The sequence below is a fragment of the Mercurialis annua genome, linkage group LG6, assembly GCF_937616625.2.
Source record: "Mercurialis annua linkage group LG6, ddMerAnnu1.2, whole genome shotgun sequence".
Lineage (NCBI taxonomy): Eukaryota > Viridiplantae > Streptophyta > Magnoliopsida > Malpighiales > Euphorbiaceae > Mercurialis > Mercurialis annua.
Genome location: NC_065575.1, coordinates 6,434,669 through 6,459,691, shown reverse-complemented (window position 1 = coordinate 6,459,691; position 25,023 = coordinate 6,434,669). Strand labels below are relative to the sequence as shown.

Here is a 25,023-nt window from a genome sequence, read left to right as displayed (position 1 = left end):
AGAAATTGAATCCACGACTAAACAATTCGCTGCTCAACGCTTATACCATTTGAATTATAGTTTACTGATTCGTGATTGAAACAATAGCAAAGAGAAGAAAAAAGATAAATAATAATAATATGAGAATATAGTTGAAGAGATGAAAAAAAAGTAAAGAAAAGAAAAAAAGTATAAAAGAAATAGTCGTAATTTTTATAAAAATTCAGATCAGCCTTTTTTTTATGTATAATTAAGTCTTATTTGTTTTTAAATAGAACAAATAACCTCTTTCATCCAACACTATTAGAAACACTCGTCAATGGCTGACATACCTCTCCTAATCATATTGGAAAAGAGTTCAAAAATAATTTTAAAGTTTAAGATATTTACCGAAAATTTAAGGGGGGTAAATGTCCCAAAAGTAAATTAAAAGAATTTATTTGTTAGATTTTAAAACAATGAGGGTTTAATTGTTCAAATTTAAAAATATAAAGGCTTAATTATGCTTAAAAAAATAAAAAGACTGATATGTACTATTTAAAAAATTGTGGATTTTTTTATCGTACCTTCTGCCTAAAGAAAAATAAAATAGAAGGAGTCTAAAGGGAGGAAAGCAAAAAAGTAAAATTAAAATATATGAAAACAATTTATGAAGGAAATATTTAGAAATTATTTTATTTATTAAAATTCATTTTAATTATACATCTTTATTTATTTATTTAGTTTGTTTGTACAAAATTTTTATTATTTATTTTGTCTCTTTACTCACATAAATAACTATAAAATATTCATAAGCCGTAGCCGATGATCACTAAAAAACTCCTAGAATATAAACTGTCTGCAAGTTCACATATTTAATAAATCTGGGCTATAATAATTGGTATTTTAGTTCTAACCACAAAAATGGCGTAGTTGGAGTTTGAATTTGCGACTCTAGCGTCCAAATGGCTGAATTTAAACCACTGCACTAAACCCGTTCAGGCTTTTATATCCATTTTTATTAATAAAGAAACCAAATAAACAAAAAATTAAAATAGTGTTGAAGTGGATTAAATAAAAAAAACAAAAGATATCATGATTTGAGGATGGATTATTCATTCTTTTAATAAAGTAAATATATTTGATATAATTATAAATTGGATGAATAAGTTTAATTTCATAATTAAATTGATAAAAATATTACTCTATTAAAAACAAACTAAAATAACCAATATAAAAAAAAAGGGTAATCTACACAAATCCCCTAAAAATGATATAGTGTTATGTTTTTACCTCAGCATTTTAATTTTAGCAGAAATCTCCCAAAAGAAAAGAAAAATTTTCACAAATCCCCTATAACCCAAAATAAACTAATTTTATATTAAAATAGGACACTTTTAACCTTTGCTTGGATCTGTTAATCTCCAATCCAAAATTATCCCAGGTCTTCGCAATTGGTTTCGTAGCAGCTTCGTGGAAGTCCAGCGGCGTCCGGCGGCGAGAAAGTGGCCAAAGCAGCGGAGGCGGCGGGCAGCAGACTTCATGTAATTTGCAATTGCAATTGAAAAGGTAACCAAAGAAGCAATCCAACTTAGGAAACAATGGATGAATGGTTTGACGCAAGGATGAAATCTCACCTCCATCTCGCATCAACTCATCGGAGAAGAAAACCATGAACTCGGACTGTTCATTTTACACAAATCCGGTTGGGTTCGTCTTCAACTGGGTTCATTTGCATATGAACAAACATTTGTTTGTATGTGACGAACTCAGCTGGGGAACCCACCTCCGGCGAGGCGATGACGAGTCTCTTTGTATTTCTCTACTACCATTTTTATCACGCGATGCAAAACGTGGAACTAAAGGTTATTATTGCTTCTGTAATAAAAAAAATGATCTCCACAACTTTCATTTGAAGTAGATTTTCTGTTGAATTAAATTCGTAATTAAGAATTTCTAGTGGTGGTAGGCACTGTTTGTTCTCTTGAATTACTCTAATTACAGAATATAATTCTAATTGTGCTATTTGTTTTATAATGTTTTATGTATCTTCAATTTAGAGCTAGATTTATTTTTAATTATGAATTGATATGATTTCAAGTGTCTGTAATAAGGAAGGAAGACAGAAAAATTGAACCTTTATAATCTGTTATTAATTGATGAGTTGGTACCATTGATTTATATTTCTTCTGTTTGTGTAGTATTTCAATTTGGTAGTTTCTCTAATGAATTTCTATTATAGTGCTTCATTTATTTATAAAGAAATAAATTTGGATTTGTTGCCTCCTTTTTAAGGTGATAGTCACTCTGTATGATCATATTGTTACTCAAGTCTTTGTACCAAATTATTATTATTTATATTGTTGAGATTAGCTCCGTTATCAATTAAGATTTTTTTTCATTCTTTTGGCGGATTGTAGAGACATTGTGATTCTTAAATATTTAAAATATTATAATTATTAAAAAAAAGAATTAGGTCTGTTTGAAAAACTACAAGTTATAACAAGTGCAGAAGATGTCATGTTTATGAACACAATGTGAAGACTTGCAGGAGTATGCCTAAGAAAAATTAGTTCACTATGTGTGGTATTATTTCAAGTTCACATACGGTTCACATCAGGTTGCTTTTCAGTCTTATATATTAATTGTCAATTATATTTTACTTAAAAACAGTTATTTAATATTTATAATAGACTATATATATCTCAAAATTCTCTTTATATAAAATAACAGTTAAGATTGTAAAGAGCGGAAAGACAAATTTTATTAAAAATTAGATTAAGATAGTTCAGTTGATATATGTTCTCGTCAGGTTGATTTTCGGTTTTATAGATCGTCAAATACATTTCACTAAAAAGGATATTCAATTTATATATTATACTAAATCTCAAAATTCTCTTTATGTAAAATGTCATTTAAAACTGTAAAGACCAGCAAGGCAAATTTTATTAAAAATTGAATTAAGATAATTAAGTTGATATAGGTTCACATCGGGTTCATATCAGGTTGATTTTTGGTTTTATAGACTGTCAAATATATTTCACTTAAAATAGATACTCAATTTGTATATTAGACTAAATCTCAAAATTCTCTTTATGTAAAATGTCATTTAAGATTGTAAAGAGCAGCAAGACATATTTTATTAAAAATTGAATTAAGGTAATTTAGTTGATATAGGTTCACATAAAGTTGATTTTTAGTTTTATATACTGTCAAATATATTTTAATTGAAAGAGTTATTCAATTATTATAATAGACTATATTTGAAAATTTATATATATAAATATTAGTTAAAATGTAAAAAACTGAAATACGAATGACAAAATAGAAAATTGGCTTGAATCCAAAAATATATGATAAAAATTTGTTTGATAGGATAAGAAAAAGTAAGGCGTAAGCACATATATAATATATGTTATTGATTTGTGCTTGGGATTCTGATATTATTTCAAGTTCACATACGGTTCACATCAGGTTTCTTTTCAGTCTTATAGATTGTTAATTACATTTTAAATTCAATTTTTATAATAGAATGTATCTCAAAATTCTCTATATATAAAATATTAGTTAAGATTGTAAAGAATATAAAGACAAATTTTATTAAAAATTAGATTAATGTAGTTCAGTTGATATAGGTTCACATCAGGTTGATTTTCGGTTTTATAGACTGTCAAATACATTTCACTTAAAAGAGATATTCAATTTGTATATTACACTAAATTTCAAAATTCTCTCTATATAAAATGTCATTTAACATTGTAAAGACCAGTAAGACAAATTTTATTAAAAATTGAATTACAATAGTTCAGTTGATATAGGTTGACATCGGGTTCATATCAGGTAGATTTTTGATTTTATAAACTGTCAAATACATTTCACTTAAAAGAGATATTAACTTTTTGATATTAATAAGTTTTCTATTTTCGACATGCAAAACCTGCACTATGAGTAAAAAATTGCATTTAATGCATGTTGTCTCAAATATCTATAAATATACACTTCAGGCATTAGATGTCCCTCAAAACCAACTTAAGCCAAGCCTTATTACTTGTTGCATCCAACACAAGTCAATATTAATTCTGAATATGAAAGCTGAGAGCTGCAATTCGGTAATCAATTTGCTCAAGTAACTCATTTCCATCACATTCTGGTTTCAACATCTGTTGTGCATATCTCAGTGCAGAAAAGAACAGTCTTTGGATTTCAAAATCCAATCTGATATCCATATCTCTCCTTGTTCAAATTCATATCTAAACTAAAATTCACAAAACAAAATCAATAACAAGCAACCACATGATTTCTTAAACCAATTAAGATTAAGGAGAGTCTACTTCTACACCATTTCAACATCTTCTTGGACACTTCAATTCTATTGAGAATTTTAGTACCACTCTTGTTTTTAATCTTCAATTCATGAAATTTGAATTTGAAACTGAAAGACCAAAGGCTGTATATTGCTGGTGATTGAGCTGTTAATTGGTGACAACAATCTTGACCAAGCACTTATGTAACAGCTCATTACACCAAAAACTTTAATCACAGGGGAAAAAGACACCAACATGAAATTTGAATTAAAAATTTACTGATTTGGCGATCCGGATCCAACGAGAGGGAGAGCAACACCGGAGATCCGACGATCGGAAGCAACAATAAGAAGCAGCAAGGAAGAGAGCAGCACCAGAAATTTGACAGCCGATAGCAACAGTAGAAAGCAGAGATGGACGGAGCAGCACCGACAGTCCAGCAACCGACCACCAAAGGTCCAATATTTCCGCTACGACGTCAAAAGTCCGGCCACCGGCCGTCGGACAATAACAAACCGGTCATAAATAAACTGACCAAATATATTTATTCTAAATCTAATGGTAGCAGCTATGGGTTTGGTTGTTGGAGAAAACAAAGAAAGGGTAAAATAGGACTAGAACTATAATGAGGTACAGATGCAAACTGATTTTTAAAAAAGAGAAATGTTTGCAAAAACAATATTTCTTGAGTCACTAATATAAACTTTTCAAATTTTGGGGTATATGATGACATTTTCTCAAAATAAAATAACATTTGGATATTAACATTTGGACATGGCCGTAGGCCCAGTTTCATGAAACCTTATTTTTCTGTTTGGCTTCGAGAAGAAGGTGGCAAACGGTGGGCATCATCAAAAAAATTCTATCGGCTGCTTAAAAGAATCAATTAATTTTCTTGAGTGAGACAAAATCTTCCCCTTTATTAATCAAAATCAAAATCAAAGAAATAGAAAAGAAATGGTGCTGTGGGAGATCACATTAGGAACCGCCTATTTCCTAGGCCTCAAACGCACTTACAAACTCGCTCTCAGGATTCAACGCCGCCTTGTTTCTCCTCGGCACCCTAAGATCCGCGATTTTCTTCAGAGGTATCTACCTCTCTTTAATTGCTTATTATAATCTTTGATTTGAGTTGCAATGCTTCATATTTCAATTCTTCTGGGTTTTAACCTATAGTTTTAAGGCTTCCATGGAAATTTTAATTTTTTAAATCAATGCAGCAGCTTATGCATTAGTTTTACTTTCTATGTTTGCATTAGTCATATAACCTATGTTAACATAACCTATTATTAAATCGTATTGCTTCTGCAATTGGATTCCATTGTGATAAGAATCCACCGTTTGATGGGTGTGTTGCCCATCCCTCTACTCCCTATATCTAGACCGGATATGTTACGGGATCAGCTGATTCCCAGTGTTTTTCGGGCAGCAGTTGTTAGCAAAGTATGCATATGCTGAATATTAATAGTATGTGATCCTTGGTATCATCCTCCCTTGGTGGCCTTTCTCCTGGATTAGGCGGTCCAAATTTGTTCGACTCAGCACCATCACCTCAGCATTTAATATTGGAGACCGTGATTGCCATCTATTCTTTTAGGCAGAGACTTAACAAAGGGAGGTGATCATCGGTAGTAATGGGTGGATGGGCGATAGAGTACTATGCTTTAGATAAATCTTGGAGATTGAATATTTATAAAGTAGGCTTATATTTGCTTGTTTGGTTAGGGCTTGTTTGTTCTATTAGATGCTTGTTTTGCTGCAGTCAGCTTAACTACTACTACTACTTCTTTCTTATATTGCAGACGAACACGTGCTATTTTTGATGCTGCACTCACGGTTCACCAAAATGTACAACAGAGAGACATAGAAGTCGGTAGGAATCTCGGTAACTGGATTTTGCGTTGGCTGGACCGGATGAAACCTTCTGCTCAGATCCGTGGTACCTTACCACATCCGAGCTCAGATATGAAAATAACAAAGCAGACAAGCAGCTCTTCCCACCTTAAAACTCCTGGGAACATCCAGAAATCCAGAAACCAGGATTCAGGTAGGCATCTTTTCACTGCATCAAGAATTATGTGGTCTAAGCCTCTTCCTACAATTGCAATGTTTATGCGGCCAACGAGACCTGTTGGAAACGGGAGTGCTACCCAGTACAGATATTTGTCCATCAGAGGTCCTGAAATGGCAAGTAGAAACTATAGTGATGTAAATGCAATGCGTTTTGACGGAGTTATTAGGAAGGACATAATGCAGTACCTGCTGCACTACTGATATCAGAAGATACTTCTTTTTTGGGCTCGGTTTGGATTTTTGTTATCAGCCGTGTCCTTCAATGTTGTTTTGTTTTGTGTTATCTATCCTTAGTAAAGGTTTATTAGGATTGAAATAAAAGGTCCCATGATACAGGAGCTGATTCACTTTAACTACTCTCCCATTTCTAGTTCTGCACCGAGCCGGTGGAGAGGCCAATAATCCTGGAATCCTTGAGGTACTGAATTCTTTAGTCCATGTTACTTACTGTCAATATCTGGGTGTTGAACTATTAAAAAATCTGCATATGTAGAAGGGTTCTAAAACTTGTTGTTGAGTATTTAACCTTAGTGGTAATGTGGATGCCAAATCCCTTAATCATATCAACTTTGCATTTCGAGTTATAGAGGCAACTCATTTTTAGGCCAAACCTCTCCATCTCTCAGGTCTAGTCACTCTCAATTTTCTCTCCTTAGTTGATACGATTTCTTTAGCAGTTATTAAGATTGTATTATAACTCTACTCCATTTTTGGTCAAATCATAGTAGTGTGTATGCTCTATGTCATGTACTCGCCAAAGAACTAATTCATCGGAACAGTCCCTCCTATAAAACAAGTTTTTTCGATGTGTATAACAATCAGCTTGAAGGCCAGTGTCTGCTATTTCTTTCGGTACATCTTCTTGTAACTTCGTGCAAGAATTGTATGGCAATTTCTTACAAGAATACAGAGTTTGAGCCATTTGCTAGCCCTGCTCATCTTCGGCGCCCTGGCCGATCAGTGGATTGATCAAAGAGTTTTGCACGGAGTTTAGTTGCTTCTCGTTTACTTAAGCAGTTCGATTCTTATATGTTTAGTTCATAAAAGCAGCCTAAGCAGGGAGGGGAAAGGCAGGCTGATCGGGTAGTCGCTGGCGGTGGAAATGTTGGCGGAAATTAAGGGATCGGAGGGAATTCTGGGAGTAGCAACAACAGAACATGAGGTGGATTTTCATTGGAAATAGAGGGGATTGGTTACATTAGTGGCTTAAAAAATCTGTTCACGGGCATTAGCAGAGACAATAGCTGGCTGGAGTCTGAACAAATATATAAAGATGCAAGAAATTGGAATACTTTGTACTATTAGATTTTATAAACTAATTTTTGCAATCATCCTTTATTAATAACCGTTTCTTGTTTATGCACCCATTTCAGCATCAACTAAGATCCAAAAAAAAAAAACTGAGTTAATCTCAACTTTTTTATATTTTCTAATCAGGTTTATGCTTGTAAAATGCACATTATTAAATGCAGGTTTAGACATAATTTTCTTTTAAATGCATATATAATTTTATAGAGGCCAATTTATAACTAAAATTATTATATATTTTTCAATGTCTAATAAAAAAAATTTAAATAAATTATATTTGATGTAAAGGAGTCTAGCTGAATTAAGCCAAATTCGAGATTGAATTTGAATGGGTTTTATAGACTTGAATTCAAATGGGCTTAAATTATCAAGTTCTAGCTCAAACTCGAGCAATATCCGAGCTCGAGTAGCGTGACCTCGAACTCGACTTAACTCTCAATAAAGAACAAAATAATTAATAAAAATTTATCATATTGATATTTAGTCTTCTTTTTTCAATATAATATATGAATATAGTTAATTAAGTCATACATCTAAATTTTAAAGATATAAAAAATTAACATAGTAAAATAAAAAAGTTATTACTTTATGTGTGTAATAGACTCGTTTAAAACCTCATGAATATGTAAAATGTAAATCCAAATTTGGCTCGAAATGAAACACGAGCTCGAGATTCATTCTATTCTTTTTTAACTCAATTTCAAATAACTTGCGAGTAGTCCAATTCGTTTATATTCTTTAACAAAAATAGAAAAGAGTCCAAAATTTAAACCAAAAATTAAGAATATTAATTTTTTTTGGCTAATCACCTCAAAAACTACCGACCTTTCATTTTGTTTTCAATAACACCCTGACTTTACAATTTCGTCAATTGCACCCTATTTCGTATTTTTACGTTTCAATAGCATCCTAATTTAGAAAAAATAGATGATTTTACTATTATAAGAATTAAATTTTATAAAACCATCAAATATAAGGGTCATTTTATACCTTTTTCTACTTGAAAAAATTCTAATAAGTTTCTTAACTTAAAAAACTTTCAAACAAATCATAAATAAAAAAAGTAATTAAATACATACATAATTAATTATTTAATTCAAAATTAAATAAATAGATAAAACATAATCAACCATCCCCGCCACCCGCCGCTCTCCGGTTTCTACCGGAGACGAGCTGCTGGTCTTTCATGGAAGACGAACAGCTCGTCTTCCATGGAAGACCAGCTGATCCAAGGAAGACCAGATTGTGTAGACCAAAATGTGCTTCATTTTTTCTTTTTTGGCGAAGTAAAGTCCTTCAAAATGAGCTCAAGAAGTCTCAGATCGTCTTCCCCAAGGAAGACCAGCTGGGGAGACGAGATCTGCTCGTATTCCCCATGAAAGACCAGCAGCAAATTCGCTGGTCTTCCCCATGGATCAGCTAATCTGGTCTTCCATGGAAGACACGCAGCTCGTCTTCCATGGAAGATCGGTGACGGAGAGTGGCGTTCAAACGAAGGTGACGACAGAGAGCGGCGACGGATTCGAAGGAGGCGGTGACTTGTTATTATTTATTTATTTTTTTGTTATAGAGAACAAGGTTTGTACGTATAATGTAAAACATCATATGACATTTAGAGTTTTTCAAAAATATGAAGGATTTATTTTGAACTTTATTCAAATGAAAAAAGTTCAATTTAATACTTTAGGGTGCTATTAAAACGTAAAAATACGAAATAGGGTGCAATTGACGAAATTAAAAGATCGGGGTGTTATCGAAAAAAAATGAAAGGTCGGTAGTTTTTGAGGTGATTAGCCATTTTTTTAGTATTCTAGCGAAAAACTCACATGAGTTTAGTTCACCATATAAAAATATAAACCATCCACTTATCGTATGATACGTGACAATAATCAATTAATGAATATCACCATTAATTGATAATATGTAAACTAAAACTGGGTATGATATCTGTTAATTTATCAAAAATTTCCTAGATAAACTTAGTATACCATATTATTCATACACTAAATCAATCACTTTAGAATACTAAATGTGTAGATAATTTAACAAATACAATTACATCAATGTCATCATTTTGGTGATGTGTTTAAAAGTGATTGGCTTATAGATAATGGTGAATTGAATCTATCTATAATTTAACGTATTTATTATTGTTATGTGAAACACGTTAAATGAATAATTTACAATCCTATACGACGAACCATGTTCATGTACACATCATATGCCATTTAAGGAGATTGTGGCATTAAGGGAAAAAAAATCCACTTTTTACGGTTAAAATCAAACTTAGAACAAAATTAACACAATCAAACAATTACTTTTATTAACTAATATAATAAATGTTCACATAATTTTGTCGATTATAATGCACCTTCCCTTTGGAGTAAGTTAAAATGTCCAATTATTCAAGCTTGAGCCCTTTAACTTACTTAGCAAGGCTTCTTCTCAAGCCATTTCTTAACCTAAGAATGCATATTCAAAAGCAATAAAGCAATTCAAAAAACACCTCTATGCTTTTCCAACTTCAAATCCACTTACCTAATTTTTCCCCTCTCAAAAACATCAATGGCCCCACTAACTCCTTCAATCAAAACCCTATTTCTTTTGCTTTTTCATTTTAACCTTTTCCATATCCCAACTATTTAAACAAAATTACACTCTTTAATCTTTATCTTCTTCCTTAATATATTTTAGCTTTAGAGGTTTTCTTTCTAAGTTGCCAAAAAAATGCTACCACCACCACCACCACCACCTCCTCCACTACCACCTCCTCCAGTCCCTGCCAACCAACTTGCCATATCAAAGCAACCAAGAATCCACCAAAGTTTAACAATAGACATACCAACTTACGAAAATAGATCAAGAAAACACACAATTCTCCACCATCCTCGGCGCCACCGGACGAATCCTATCGTCTGGTTTGGTGCTATTATATGTCTAATATTCAGCCTTACGCTTATCTTCTTCGGTATTGCAACTCTCGTCATCTACCTAGCCATTAAACCGAGGACTCCTATGTTCGACACTCCCAATGCAAACCTAAAGAGTGTCTACTTCGACTCGCCAGAGTATTTCAACGGAGACTTCACTTTCCTAGCAAATTTTTCCAACCCCAACCAGAAGATCGATGTAAGATTCGAATATGTCGACATCGAGCTTTACTTCTACGACAGACTCATAGGAATTCAAGCTCTTCAACCTTTTACTCAAAGACAACACGAAACGAGGTTGGAAACAGTTCATATCATATCGAGTTTAGTTTATTTACCACATAATCTTGCTATAGAACTTCAAAAGCAGGTGCAGAGTAACAAAGTCATCTACAACATAAGAGGAACATTTAAAGTGAGAGCTAGTCTGGGTTTGCTTCATTATTCTTACTGGTTACATGGCAGGTGTGAAGTAATGATGACTGGTCCACCTGCTGGTGTTTTAGTAGCTAGAAGTTGCAAAACAAAGAGATGAACGAGATTATATACATTTATTTGTTTGTTCTTATTTAATTTTTTTCCTTTTTTTACGTTGTTTGGAATGAAATCTAAATAGACGTTTTGATGTCCAAATGCCTGAAATTTTTAATCACATAACAGAATTAATTGTCAATTCTAACGCTATGTAGCACGGAAACGCTCAAACGGAAAACACGAAAATGAGAAACAATATTATATTATCAGAATATGTTGTAAATATAGATTTCGGAGTTTCATAAGTGTTTAATGGAAACAGAAATGGAACACCGAAATATAAAATTCAAGAAGTTTTTGAGCAACATAGCCAAAACCCTAGCCTTACCCCAGTCCTATGGATGTTAATCTGAAACATACACCACAACATAATACATTTTCAGTCATGGTTTTTCTGATTATTCTAGTTTTTCAGTCATAATTCTTTGAAAATGTGAGCCTAAGGTATTTCCAGCTGGGTGATGGGAACTCAAGGTACCTAAAGATGGAAGAAAAAGAAGCAGCAACTGGTAAAAAAAGACATGTCGATCTTGCGGTAAATTTAGTTGAGTTCCTCGGTCTATAATATATAAACCTGAAAATGATTCTAAGCTTAGGATTTAAAACACTTTAGCTAAATTCCAACGGTACTAAGTTGATTCCCCTACATTGCCTTTTCTCTACTTTAGATACTACTGTGACAATCTTCAGGGCTAGTTTTCAAAAAACATCTTCAGGGCTAAGAAAGTATAAAGAAAATTGCTACAAGCATATCTCCAAATTGGCAGCTCATATACTGATTTTTAAATCCAGGCCAAGTACCCAAATTTAAATTAAGTTAAACCAACAACCTGTGAATTGTATATATGTTATTGTATCATAACCATCCATCAAGTGGCATCTATTATTGTTTAAACATATAAACTTTCCAAATTTAACATTAACATCATTTGCCAGTTGATACCATAGCAAACTAAAGCTAAAAAAAAAGCAATCAAACATATGCTTTGGCAACATTTAACAGAAATTTTAGCAGTGAAAAGGAAAGGAAAAGAAAAAGAAAGATAAGTTGACCAAGGCGCCTACAAAAATTAAAGTAATTTGAAGCTGAGAAAGACAATAAAACATCTCAAAACAATACGCGACAACAACGACAGATATTTTCTTTCAAAGAAGCTCTTAATATTTTGAAAAAATTGCCCTTGTCTTCTTATCTGTGCTATTTAGTCTGATTCCTTCTCCTTCGTCCTAAGAGGGGACAGAATAGGATCTACTTAAATCCTACGGTAATGATATCACTTACAGGGGTTCTTTCTCTAGCTATAAATACCATCCTAGCAGACTTCTAACAATAAACAAAGGCTTATGTAACAAAACTATTCTACAAGAGTAGCGATTAAATCACAAAAATTCCATTTCTACAGGAAAAACCCGAACTTCCTAAACCAGTCTTCTTAAAAGAGCCAAATATTTGACAGGAATTATGGTTAACAGTCACACTATTTATATAAAAGACGAAGCTGGATTCTTTGCTATCATATCATGGCATCACATTCAGTTTACAGTCCATAGTTATTTAGAAGATAAATGTTCATTTAAATGGGAACCACATAGTTCACATAATAACACAGAAAAACAGTATGAACTCTAGAAAATGTTCTTACATCAGTTGCCTAATATGTAGTCATACTTACAGTTGTATTAAAGAGTTACTATTCTGATTTACTGCATTCATTTGGTATTGCTTTCTATACATCTGCAGCGTAATAGAACTCTAGGGTGTATGTCTACTATTAATATTTGATTGTCATATGATAATACTAATGCGAGTTAATGAGGTGTGATGTGCTTAAGGCGTTTTGAAAAGTTAATTTTCATAATGAAGATGGGAATATTTCAGAGGAAAATATAGCATGCACATTATTTTATCATAGCATCGCAGAGTTCCTAGACATCACAGAATGGCGTAATCTTGCAAGTTTAGGAGACTGACCATTGCCTCCAAGATTATTAGTATTGTAAGAGCAGATGAGCATGACATTATATATTTTTTCAAATCGGATGGACGGGCATGATGAGTAGCTCTACCTATCAAGATGGAAAATGAAGCATAAATCTACCTAACAGGACGGCTGTAAAGTGCAAATCTACCTCTTAGTAGGGACACCAAACAGAAAATCTCATCCCAGTCCCCCTTCTTTGTCTTCTTCCACCATTTTATTCTCAAAATAAAACCAAAGAGGGGGATGGATGTGCTACAGAACCAGGGAATTTGATGAACAACAAGTACAAAACTGCCGAAGCAGGCCCAACTGCACAAAAATAACCAACACAGCTAGCTTACAAAGAATCTACAGGGTCACTTATGTTTGCATCTGCAGTGTGATTGACCGTGCAAATCTCCTAAGAAATCACTTGCAATCCAACAAGCAAAGCCCAAATGGCATCTTGAGGTAATAAAGATTCACTCACAATGACACATCAAAATTACATATTTTATGTAAACATAACACATCGGAAGAACCTAGTTGAAATATCAATGAAATCCTAACTCGTGATATTTAATTGGCCAAGCCAGCCGTCATTTAATTGAACTTACTAGAATCTTTCACAAGCTCATATTTAAAATTGCTTCAAATCAAACAGTCTATCCAAATGCTTTAAACATATAAAATAGTAAGCCAAGAGAATTAAAACTCAAACTTAGCAAAAAGAACGACAAAGACCAGCAACTGATTGCCTGATGCTTGATGAATGGATCTCTTAGAACTAAATGCACGTTAAAATTCCTTATAGATTCATATGTTATGTACAATGTGCAACTAATAGGATTCTAGCAGTGGCATGAAAGGAAAAAGTCACCGGTACTTAACTTAAGATCATACAGCAACAGCGATCAAGAGATAATTGAAAACATTTTCCGAGAATATGTACATAAATTTCACAAAATAAATTCCACATGTATTGCAAAATTTCATTCATAAGTAATTAATCCAAGCACCGCAAAAGATTCATAATGAGCATAAATGTAAAATGCGTTTATAAGAACAAAACTTAATCACACCAAGACAGTAAGTCACAAGTCAATGTCACACCTCATCTCGCATCAACTTCAGTTGGCGTCTTCGCCACAATTGACAGCGCATGTAATCCACTCTGCAATTCATCTTGCAATAAACCATATATCAACCTATGCCTCTTCACCAAGCTCTTGCCTTCAAATTCTTTCGAAACAACTTTCAAATTGAAATGCGTCTCCCCATCAGTTCTTCCTCTAACACCAGCATGCCCTGCATGCTGATAAGATACATCATCGACATTTAATTCAGTAGGACTCAACTCCCTCTCCAATATCTCCTTAATTCGTTTCCCTCTACTACCTAAATCATCCAAATCATCACTATCCCCAGAACCACCATCATCACCACCACTCTTTGATTCTGAATTTACGTCATTAGAACCCACCTCAACAGTTGAATTCTCAACACTACCACCACCAAGATTCAAACTTTTTCCTTCATTTTCAGCACCATCTGAACTAAAACCTAAACCCTTTTCGGGGTTCAAAGACAATTCAAGAGCTTTCTTCTGCATCAACTTCAACATATTCAAAAACCCATTATTCCTAGAAGGAGTCAAACTCTGTTGCAAGCCAAGAAGCACAGCAAAATCAGGAGAAACCCTCAAAATCTCACTCAAACCCGAACCCGAAAGACCTTGAACAAGCAAAGCAGCAAGCCCTTTGGTCAAAACAGAGTCAGAATCAGCTTCAAACACAACATTCTTCTCATCATCAAAGAAAGCCCTGACCCAAACTTGAGACACACAGCCCTCTACTTTATTCTCCCTAGTCTTGAACTGGGTATCTAAAGGCTTCAAATTCTTACCATAAAACAGAAGCTGTTCGTATTTGGCTTTGGGCTCCTGAACTGACTGGAAAAGCTTCACTATTTCTTGAAGCTTTGGTGGGAGTTCTTCAATGGGCTGCAGAGACATGGCAGCTGATGAAGATAATGATGAAATAGGTGGTAAAGATTGTTTTTTTGTGGGGATTTTTTGGAAGGAGATGGGTTTGTAGAGAATGAAGGGGAGATTTGAATTGGGGTTTGATTTAGAAGGAGTGAATTTGGAAGTAAATAAGGCAAGAGAAGTTGTGGGTGTTGGTGTTGTTGTAGTTGAGATTGAAGAAGCGTTCATGGCGGTGAAGCCAAGTTTGGATCTTGATGATGATCTAATCGAAGACAGCATAAGCATCATATGCTAATGATACTGTCTTGTGAACCAGAGCAGCAGCCACAGCTAATTGCTATAATATGCGCCGCCATCCAAACGTGTGTATCAATTACCATCGGAACTTTTTTGTTTTTATTTTTCTATTTTACCCCAATTTTAAAAATTAATTCTATTATACCCAATTTTAAAAATTAATTATATTATGTCCCAATTTTAAATAATTATATTAGTTACTCCCTTTGTCCCACAAAGATATGCCGTTTGGACAAACACAGGAATTAAAAAATAAAATAGTTAGATTAGTTAAAATTAGTTTATTTATGTATTTTTCCATTTTTAACTTTTAATAATGTTTTAAATAAATAAATAATATATTGATAACTAATTTTTGTATTAGTGTACTTTGAATTGATATTAAAATCGACATTTATTCCATATTAGATGCAAATGTATATAGAGTTCTATGTTTCGGCTGATCTTATATTTTGAAAACGCTTTTAAATTCTAAAATTTTATAATTTTAATATACTTTCTAAAAAATTTCTTACTTTACGATTTAATACTTTTTGCTTCCGCCACGGATAATACATGAACGTCTTCAATCCTACATATATCTGAACTTTGAAAGCTCGATCACTTGAAAATGAAAAACAAAAAGTAAATAAATCTAATCGGTCTAGAATTGATATTTGAACTGTCTAAAAAAATTTGAAGATGCTGCAGGGTCCCAAACGGAAAGACCGATCACATTTAGTACCATCTCCTCTCTTGTTATGATAACCTGGATACTCTTCTTTCTTGAAATCAACACACTCAACTAAAAATAAACTGCATTCCAAACCAAGTTGCACAATGTTCCAACGGCTATATGGAGCTGATGTCTTATGGGTTACGTGTACTTCCCCAAAGGCTCGTAGCATTTCACTTGCATTCCTGAAGAACCCTAGCACAAGTTGCTGGTGCATCCTACAAAATATAACCAGACAAGTATAGTGCTAATAGTCAAATTTAGAATTGGGTTCGTGTTTGAAGATATATATGTAGTTGTTAGTCAAACTTAAAGTTCACGTTAATATAAACTAGCAACTTTTAAGAATTTAGATTGGGGTTTGCTTCAAAATATAACATGAATCAGCTAGGTATACTACGGGCTGTGTCCGAAATGTCAAGTTTTTAACACATTCCACAAACGAGGCAAAATTGATTGAATAAAGTATTCGTGCTACATACCTAATGAATTAGATGGGTGTATTATTCGGATATAACTGAATCAACCTATCGAACCGAAGTAAAATTTTAATTTAGTTTGATTTTCAGTTAACTTGGTTCATTTATTGTTAAGAATGTTAAAATTTCAATTAATTTGGTTTTGGATTTTAAATTTTCTAACTGACCGAGCCGACCAAATTAATTAAATTATGTATATATATCAAAGTATTCTTTTAGTTTGTATAGGGCATAAATCAACCCGCCCCCTAAATTTATACGGAATGAGACATTAGTATCTAAAATTAAATAATAAATGTTTAAGAAATTCAGTTATTCGGTGAACTAAAATAACCTACCAAATTATTTTGGTTTGGCTATATAATTCAGTTTGCATATATTTCAGTTACGATTCGGTTAAAAAAATGATTTTAGCTATTTGGGTTCGGTAGGGTGAATGAACCAACCGGTGCACACTCTTAGCATATATCAACACAATAAAACAGCTTACTCAATTAGGACGGCATTATCCTCTTTTCCATGAAAACCTGCATGAGGAAAGTTGAAGATAATTCGATCGAACTTGAGCATCTGTAAGTCTGAGTGAAGTTTCATATTTGTTGCATCGACTCCATGAAATACTGAAGCTCCTAATTTCAATAACTTTTCCAAATTTGAACCAGATCACCTACCATAAGCATACATGATGACAATGTCAGCTAAACGATAGAAGAAATTACAAGTGAAAGAAGAACTAAAACTGAAGTTATCAAAACTTATCAAACATCAAAGGATTTATGGTGACGAGAAATATATATTATTTCCATTTATATACCTTGCTTAGGACTCAAGTTAGTGGTATTAATGTTTTAGAAATAAAAAAAACTGTTTAAGTTTGGAGTTGCTAAATTTGTTTTCAGGCACCTAATTAAGCTGCCATTTTTCCAATCATTTAGTTCTGTAGCTCTAGCCTGATTATAATATTTCCACATGCATGGTCTCGGTGATAAATAAGACGAACAAAATGGGACTCTTTTAGTTGTTTTTTCTTTCTTGTACACTCAATTATTATGATACGTACTGAAAATATCATCAATCAACCCAAAGCCTTTATTAATTATAGGAAATTGTTTCCTAGACTGGATCTTTCATAATAACTCTCACAAGAACTTCACTGCTCTTAAATGTGGAGCTTACTCATGTTATGTAGTAGGGGTGATTAAAATGTCCGACCGAATAAATTTTGGTCAGTTTGGTGGATTCGGTCGATTTGGTTTTATGATTTTAAAATTAAGGTTTTCGGTTGTTTGAGATTTAGATTATCTAAATTAACTGAACCGACCGAATTGTAGACTTATTTGGTTCAACTTTGATATCTTTTAATTTTATCAGCCGGTTCGGGTAATGTTTAATATTGTTCGGTCAATTTCAATTTTGAGCATGTGATCTATTAATTCTGTTTTTGGTTCGGTTTTAACCAAACTGACCGACTGTTCATTGTTATGAACCAGGTTTAAATAAAAATGTTTTCATTTGCTTATATTAAAACCAATACTTACTTGGCTCCCTCCTCCTCTATTGACTATCCAAACCTCATTTGCATGATTTTCTAAGAAAAGCAGTAGCATTTACTAAACAGTAAACCCTAAACCCCACATGAACCTCAAGTTGATTTGTTTTTCAAGAATAGCCATAGCATTTTCCTATGGCTATGGCTATTCCAAATTGGGAAATTATGTTTGGCCCGAATATTTTGGTCAGAAAATGGCCCGAAAGGGCTTAATACAATTGAAAATATAACAAAGGACATCCCTGCAAAAAAAAAAAGCAAAACCATTCTCCTATTCTCCTTTAAACATTTAATGCTACGGTGGAATTTCATTTATGCAAACAAATAATAACTCTAGTTTTTTTTACCATTTAAAGCTACTATTTAGAAATACTGTGTTGTCACTCTTCAATTTGTTTACCATGATTTTACAATTCATATCAATTTTTATTTGAATGTCATATTTATATAAATTTGTCTAAATATTTTATATTATCCAACACTCAACTCTTTTTTAATATATCATTCCATATATCCATATTAGGTGTGTCAAAATAGATTGACGGGTAGTGTTTGTATTGTGCCGACCCACTCTATTAATACGATTAGGGTCCACACAACACGATCCATTTAACTACAGTCGACCCTCTAATAGTTAATATTCTATAAATTAATTAATAATTCTAATAATTAATAGAAAATTGAGAGAACCAACTTCGTTCCACGTCGGATAATTAATAATTCTATTATTTAATAATTAATAAAATTTAAAATATATTTTACATGAATATTAATTATTAGAGAGATTTTTTTAAAGAAGTATATAATAATTGATGATTTATTTGAGGCAATATTAACCTTAATTCATAAAGTGGAAGTTAAAATATCATCAAATTATGACTTTCTTATTCTTTTGAGAAATTTTAAAAAAAGTTATTAGATAAATAAATTCAAAAAAATAAAGTATCTCTAATATAAAAAATATTAAAAAATATTTTACTTTATGAATACAATTTCTTAATAATTATTTTTAGTTTGATATCAATTAATATTTCTTAAATTGAATATAAAATTATTATTTTTTAAATTGAGTGATTGTAAAATGTATTAGTTAGTTTTTTATAATATAATATTAATATTAGGTCTATTAATGTAGATGCTTTAAAATATCTTTTTTTTATATAAATTCAATAAATTAATAATTCTAATAATTAATATATTTTTGATCTACCATGTGTATTAATTATCAGAGGGTCGACTGTAGTCGTGTCAAAATTTTCAATCTCATACACGACACAAATTTTAAACGAGTGATACAACATGATACGATTAACACGTTAAATAAACGGATAACACGATTAACAGAATTACACAACTAACACAACACGATTAACACAACCCACTTAACATTTTAGAATATTTAAACCATATATATATAATTTTAGCCTCAAGTTTATCAATTGATAATCAAATTATATAATTTTAATATAATTAATTTTATTTATGTATTAATATAATTATAGCCATTTTATTTTTATATTATTATAAATAATAGTATACTTTATAAACGGGTTAGATGGATTAGATGGCTTCGCGAGTCAACTCGTGACATGACCCATTTATTTCGTGTTATAAACGGATTTGATTTAATTTAATTTATACAATGCGTGTTCATCAAAGTGAACCGACCAAGAAAAATAAACCAAATTAAAAACAGTCGGTTTAAATAATTCTTAATCAACTGATTAAAGCGTTCGCATTGTAGAAATGCGGAACGCCATGTGTTCCACATTCCTACAATGCGGAACGCGTGGGCCCATGCACTCTTTTGGAATTAAATTCCAAAGAGGTACTAAATAGGAATTCTCCCCTCTTACCAGACACCAAAATATCAAAAATCCTTTTTTAATTGTTCATTTAGCTAAAATTAAGTGTGGTTTTTGTCTTAAATTATAGGAGTGAATATTAATATAACGCTATTAATTAATAGAGGCTTTGTAAATTGAGTCATAAAGTCATTTATTAGGAAGAGATAAATTTTAAAGATAATAAGCTAAATTCATCTTAAAATCGTAAATGTACAAATAATTATAGATAAATTTATTTGATTAAATGGAAAATTAAAAAAACAGAGGGAGCATTTATATACAACTAATTATATTACTTTTAATAAATATGTTTATCTATATTTGTTTTTTTATGTTATTGTGTATATATTGATGTAGTAAAAGTCACTAATTTAATTTATGAATATTTTAATAATCTATGAGTATTTTAATAAAAATTATAGCGACCAAGGAACACACAAATATTTCGTTAAAAATATAACATGGATAATTTTATGGACTCAAATAAAAGTTATTTAAAAATAAATATTTATATTTATACAAATCCATATTAATAATATTTAGGTGGTAAACAAAGCATAGAATTTTATCAAGAGTTTGTATGTATATATAATTATATACTAAAATTGTAAAATTATAAATAAATTTTATATGACGATATTGGATTCTTTTAACATATATTTAATATTTTTTAAACAAAACGTATACTATGTTAAAATCAATAAAAAATGTAATTTTTATTATATAAAATATTAAAAAAATCATTTGGTCCAATAATTTAGGAGTTGATATTTATCAAAAAAAATATTGAAGTTGACCGCTGCATCTTAGCTAATCTATCTATATCTATATATTATATAATTGAGAGGACGAACGGAGCTCTCTAATTGATTCTCACCAAATAGAGCAATTCTATGAGTTCCCATTTTATATAAACAACTTATTTTAATTTTATTTTTTTAATGAGTTGGATAAAAACTAAATGCTATATAAAACTAAATGCTATATAAATAGAAAGTGTAAATAGTAAAAAAATAAATACAGCAAGTCTATGAGTTTCACTCTATCTAAATTAAATAACTTATTTTTTTTAATGAGTTTGATAAAAAGTTAAAAACTAAATGCTATTTGGATAGAAAGTGTAAATAGTAAAAAAATTGTAAATTACTTACAAAGTAAATAGTCAAGTTAACGGCAATGGAGATTATACGTTAGAAGAAACATATAATTTTTTTATATTCATAACAGATAATTTTATCAAAATCAAAAGTATTGAAAAAATTGAATACATCATAAAAGGTAAAACTTCTTTACTTCATAAGTTTGAAAAATATGGTGAGTTTATATTTGATAGACTTGCTGTAAAAATTATCATGACATAAGAAAATTAAAAAAATTTACTAATAACTTTTATAAAACTACCAGTAAAATATTTATCATCAATTTTATATAGAGATTTCAACTTTTTTCACTAATATTTTATAAACTCTATACTCACCAAATAGAATTTTCTCATTAATTCTCAACAAATAGATTATTCTCATTAGTTCCCACTTTTGTTAAAATATTTAATTTAAGATTAAAAAAAGTTAAAATTATTTAATTAACATCAATTTCCTAAGAATTTCTCTCCATATAGATTACCTATTTGAATCAACGTGTATAACTACAATTGAGAGATTTCAACTTCGTACTTATCATATTAATGTATTTCAAACAAAACCATCCATATACTTAGTATTATACTATTACTGAATTTGAATCATGCTTACTGTAATTATCTTTGAAATGCTTCAAAAATATTGATCAGATTGTTGAAATTTATTTTTTTATTATTTAAACATCTTACTGAAAAGCTCTTTGTATTAATGGTTGCTAATCTTTTATAACTTTTTCATTTGCAGAAAAGCCTAGGAGCTGGATGCCACGTTCATGGTGTTTCATCATCTTCAAAACTCTTACTAATACTGTTTTAACTCTTTTTTATTAAACCGGATAATACTTTAGATATTAGCCACAAATTTAAAATTTATTGCTATTTACGTTTCATTGTGTGAGTTTATATTAATTATCTATAATTTAAATTTGAATTTATTGTGATAGAAAAGGCTCAAGGAAATTCCTCCATCAACAATAACAAATTCTGAAAATCAGTTTTATCAAGATGTTTATAATCTTTGATTTAACTTTCAGGGGCTGGTGTTGAACAGTAATCATTCCCTCGCTGTAGTTAGTTCTGATATGTTTGTTTGCTGAGGATAGTTTATCTACATCTAATTATTCGCCACAATTGTTAATGCTTTTGTTGTCATTTGTAAACCTATCAATACTTCATTTTTTATCATTAGAGATGGATCAACTCTTTATATTGTTATTATTATTATTTTTTTATCGGTGGTATACATGTAACTTTTTGCTTTCTTCACTTATTAGAAAATATATGTTTGTTTGATTTTGGATTTTGAGATCTAATATTTTTTTATATAATTTTATTGTAGTAATATGTCCGTTGCGTTACTAATAATCTTTGATTTAACTTTCAAAATCCAAAATCAAAGATATTAGATCTCAAAATCCAAAATCAAACACATTTTTGAGATCTAATATCGTTGATTTTTTGTTGTAATTTTATTGTAGCATATGATAAATTAAAATCTTTGAGTTTGTATAACGGAACTCTTTCATTAATTCTTACAAAATAGACTTTTTTTTATTAATTTTCATTAAATAATTTTCATAATTTCCCACTTTTTTAAATTTTTCTGAGTTTTTATTGCTGAAAGCAGTAGTATAACCATACAAATCTAATAAATAGACTATGGAATCAGTAAAAAAAGTACAAAGCTTTATATTAGTTGATATTTAAATTTGAAAATAAGTTTTAAAAGATGTTAATATCTATTATGTTGATTTTTTTTAATATAACAACTCATTTAAGAATTTTATTAAAGCCTATCATTTTTTAAATCTAAATATTTACATTTTATATTAATGGGTTAATTACATATAAAATTATGACCTTTGCACCAAGTTTCAAAAATAACATGACCTTAAAAACGTGTCAGTCACATATATCACATTTTTTTTTCAACATTGGCAATTTTTAGTGACATTTTTGCTGACGTGGCAGGCCTATCGGGTGTCCAAGTCAGTAAAATTTCACCGAAAAATATGCTCATCTTTTAATTTTTACGATTATTTCTTATACGAAACCATTTTTGTTTTTTACAATTGTAACCAAAACTTTGAGTTTCATTTTTCAAAATCAAACATATACATATTTTATCTATTACGACCAAATATTAAAAAATTGTCTAACTTCTAAAAAACAATTCTATAAACTTTTGATCACAATTGATAAAAAAATTTGAAAGTTTGGATATAAAAATAAAATTAAAAAATTTTAAATTGGATAAAAATTAAAAGGTTATTGAAATATATTTTGATTTTAAAAAATAGTTACTAAGATTATTGGAATGCATTTTAATATTATTAGTTTATTAGTTTAGAAATTGCAACGCTTTAATTTTTTGAAATTATTTATATTTTTTAAATTTTATTATACTTTAAATAATATATAAATTGGATTTCGCGCAAAAGCGCGGGGCTTACGACTAGTTCAAACTATAATCTTGATTTAAAAGAGACGTTCTTATTGGCCGGACTTTAAATTGAAGCATTTACTTTAGTATTTATTAGGTTCATTCACTGTTCAAATGAAAAGAAAGAGCAATTATGGAGTAAACAAGGGACATATTAGCAATTAAAATTCATTTCGGTCCATTATCCCGATAGATCACTATTATAAAAAAGGGAAAATTTACTTGGCCCGAATATTTTGGACACAATTTGGCCAGAATGATATTTTTGAAATTAAACCTATTATGAGGAGAAATACTTGTGTGAACCTAATTCGTCACGTAGAATTATGAACTATCCATTAAATACATGACACGTGGCGCTATTAAATGTTATATCCAATCAATAAAGTGCATTTAATTCTAATTAAAATATCAATAATTAATATGATATTTATTGATTGGATACAACATTTAATAGAGCCACGTGTCAAGCATTTAATGGGTAGTTCATAATCTTACGTGGCGAACTAGGTTTACACAAGTATTTCTCCATTATGAGGGCATCTGTGAAAAAAAAAAAACTACGTATCTAATTGTTTTTTCCAACTTTCAATGCCACTAATTATTACTCTTATTAGTACTAGTATTAAATACACTTATTATTAAAATGGTCACTATATTTATAGAAAGAATTAAATTGCCGATTTAAATATTTATTATCCACATAATTTATTGTTATAAAAATATTTAAAGAAGTCCATATTAATAAGTAGAGAAATCTGAAGTGTTGAGTATTAGATATTTAGGGCACATATGAATTCAATTTAAAACAATTAACACAAAAAATAGTACATAGTAAATTTTTTAAATAATATTTTAATTCTCTTTAACACATCTTCAATATAAAGTCAATAAAGAATAAAAAAATTATTTTATAAAACTTGGAGAAAATTGTCTCATGTATACGATTTAATACAACTACATCGATGTTTCTTTCCTAATTTAAATGATCAAATTATACTCACGATAACCTTAAAAAAATTTATAAAAATAATACTATTATCTATAAGAAAATTTTATATTAAATTGTCTAATTTTATACAGCTTAAATTTTTCAATCTACTTAAATTAAAAAAGATTAAGCATGAATTTAAACTTTAAAGAGGGTGAATTTGATTCAATATTCAATATAAAGTATTTTTTTTCATATGATAATCTCATATTTAACCAATTTGTATTCGGGGTTAAATTTTATAATATTTTTAATTTTAGGTTTTGAGGATATTTAAATATTTTAGGTCTACTAGTGTAAAAAATTATGAACTTTAGCGTATTTTATAAATTTATTATGAACTTTTATTTTTGACAAATTAAATCTGAACTCTTAGGGTTTTGCAATTTTAGATCCTGAACAATTTTCCATTAGAAAAATACTAATGTGCACATCGGAATAACCATTGTTTCGGGGTCTATATCAGCGTTTTTCTGATAAAAAATTATTCGGTGTTAAAATTAAAAAAT

The 25,023-nt window shown here is 30.4% G+C and overlaps 4 protein-coding genes across 4 annotated transcripts; 2 read left to right on the top strand and 2 right to left on the bottom strand.

The window, feature by feature from the left end:
• Positions 1-5,115: 5,115 nt before the first annotated feature.
• Positions 5,116-7,694, top strand: LOC126653622 (uncharacterized). Its single transcript, XM_050347557.2, has 2 exons — positions 5,116-5,350; positions 6,065-7,694. The coding sequence occupies exons 1-2, from the start codon at positions 5,220-5,222 to the stop codon at positions 6,534-6,536; spliced, it is 603 nt and encodes a 200-aa protein (XP_050203514.1). The 5' UTR covers positions 5,116-5,219; the 3' UTR covers positions 6,537-7,694.
• Positions 7,695-10,178: 2,484 nt separating this feature from the next.
• Positions 10,179-11,246, top strand: LOC126686145 (uncharacterized). Its single transcript, XM_050380177.2, has one exon. The coding sequence runs from the start codon at positions 10,371-10,373 to the stop codon at positions 11,106-11,108; it is 738 nt and encodes a 245-aa protein (XP_050236134.1). The 5' UTR covers positions 10,179-10,370; the 3' UTR covers positions 11,109-11,246.
• A 2,779-nt stretch (positions 11,247-14,025) lies between these two features.
• On the bottom strand, positions 14,026-15,421 carry LOC126653739 (sufE-like protein 1, chloroplastic/mitochondrial). The gene has a single exon (XM_050347672.2). It carries the CDS (start codon positions 15,341-15,343, stop codon positions 14,183-14,185), a length of 1,161 nt encoding a protein of 386 aa, XP_050203629.1. The 5' UTR covers positions 15,344-15,421; the 3' UTR covers positions 14,026-14,182.
• A 596-nt stretch (positions 15,422-16,017) lies between these two features.
• On the bottom strand, positions 16,018-17,209 carry LOC126687487 (heavy metal-associated isoprenylated plant protein 41-like; the record flags this gene model as incomplete). The annotated part of the gene is made up of 2 exons (XM_050382049.1): positions 16,018-16,285; positions 17,037-17,209. Coding segments are annotated over 2 exons (441 nt in total), but the record flags the coding sequence as incomplete, so codon positions are not given.
• Between the last annotated feature and the right edge of the window lie 7,814 nt (positions 17,210-25,023).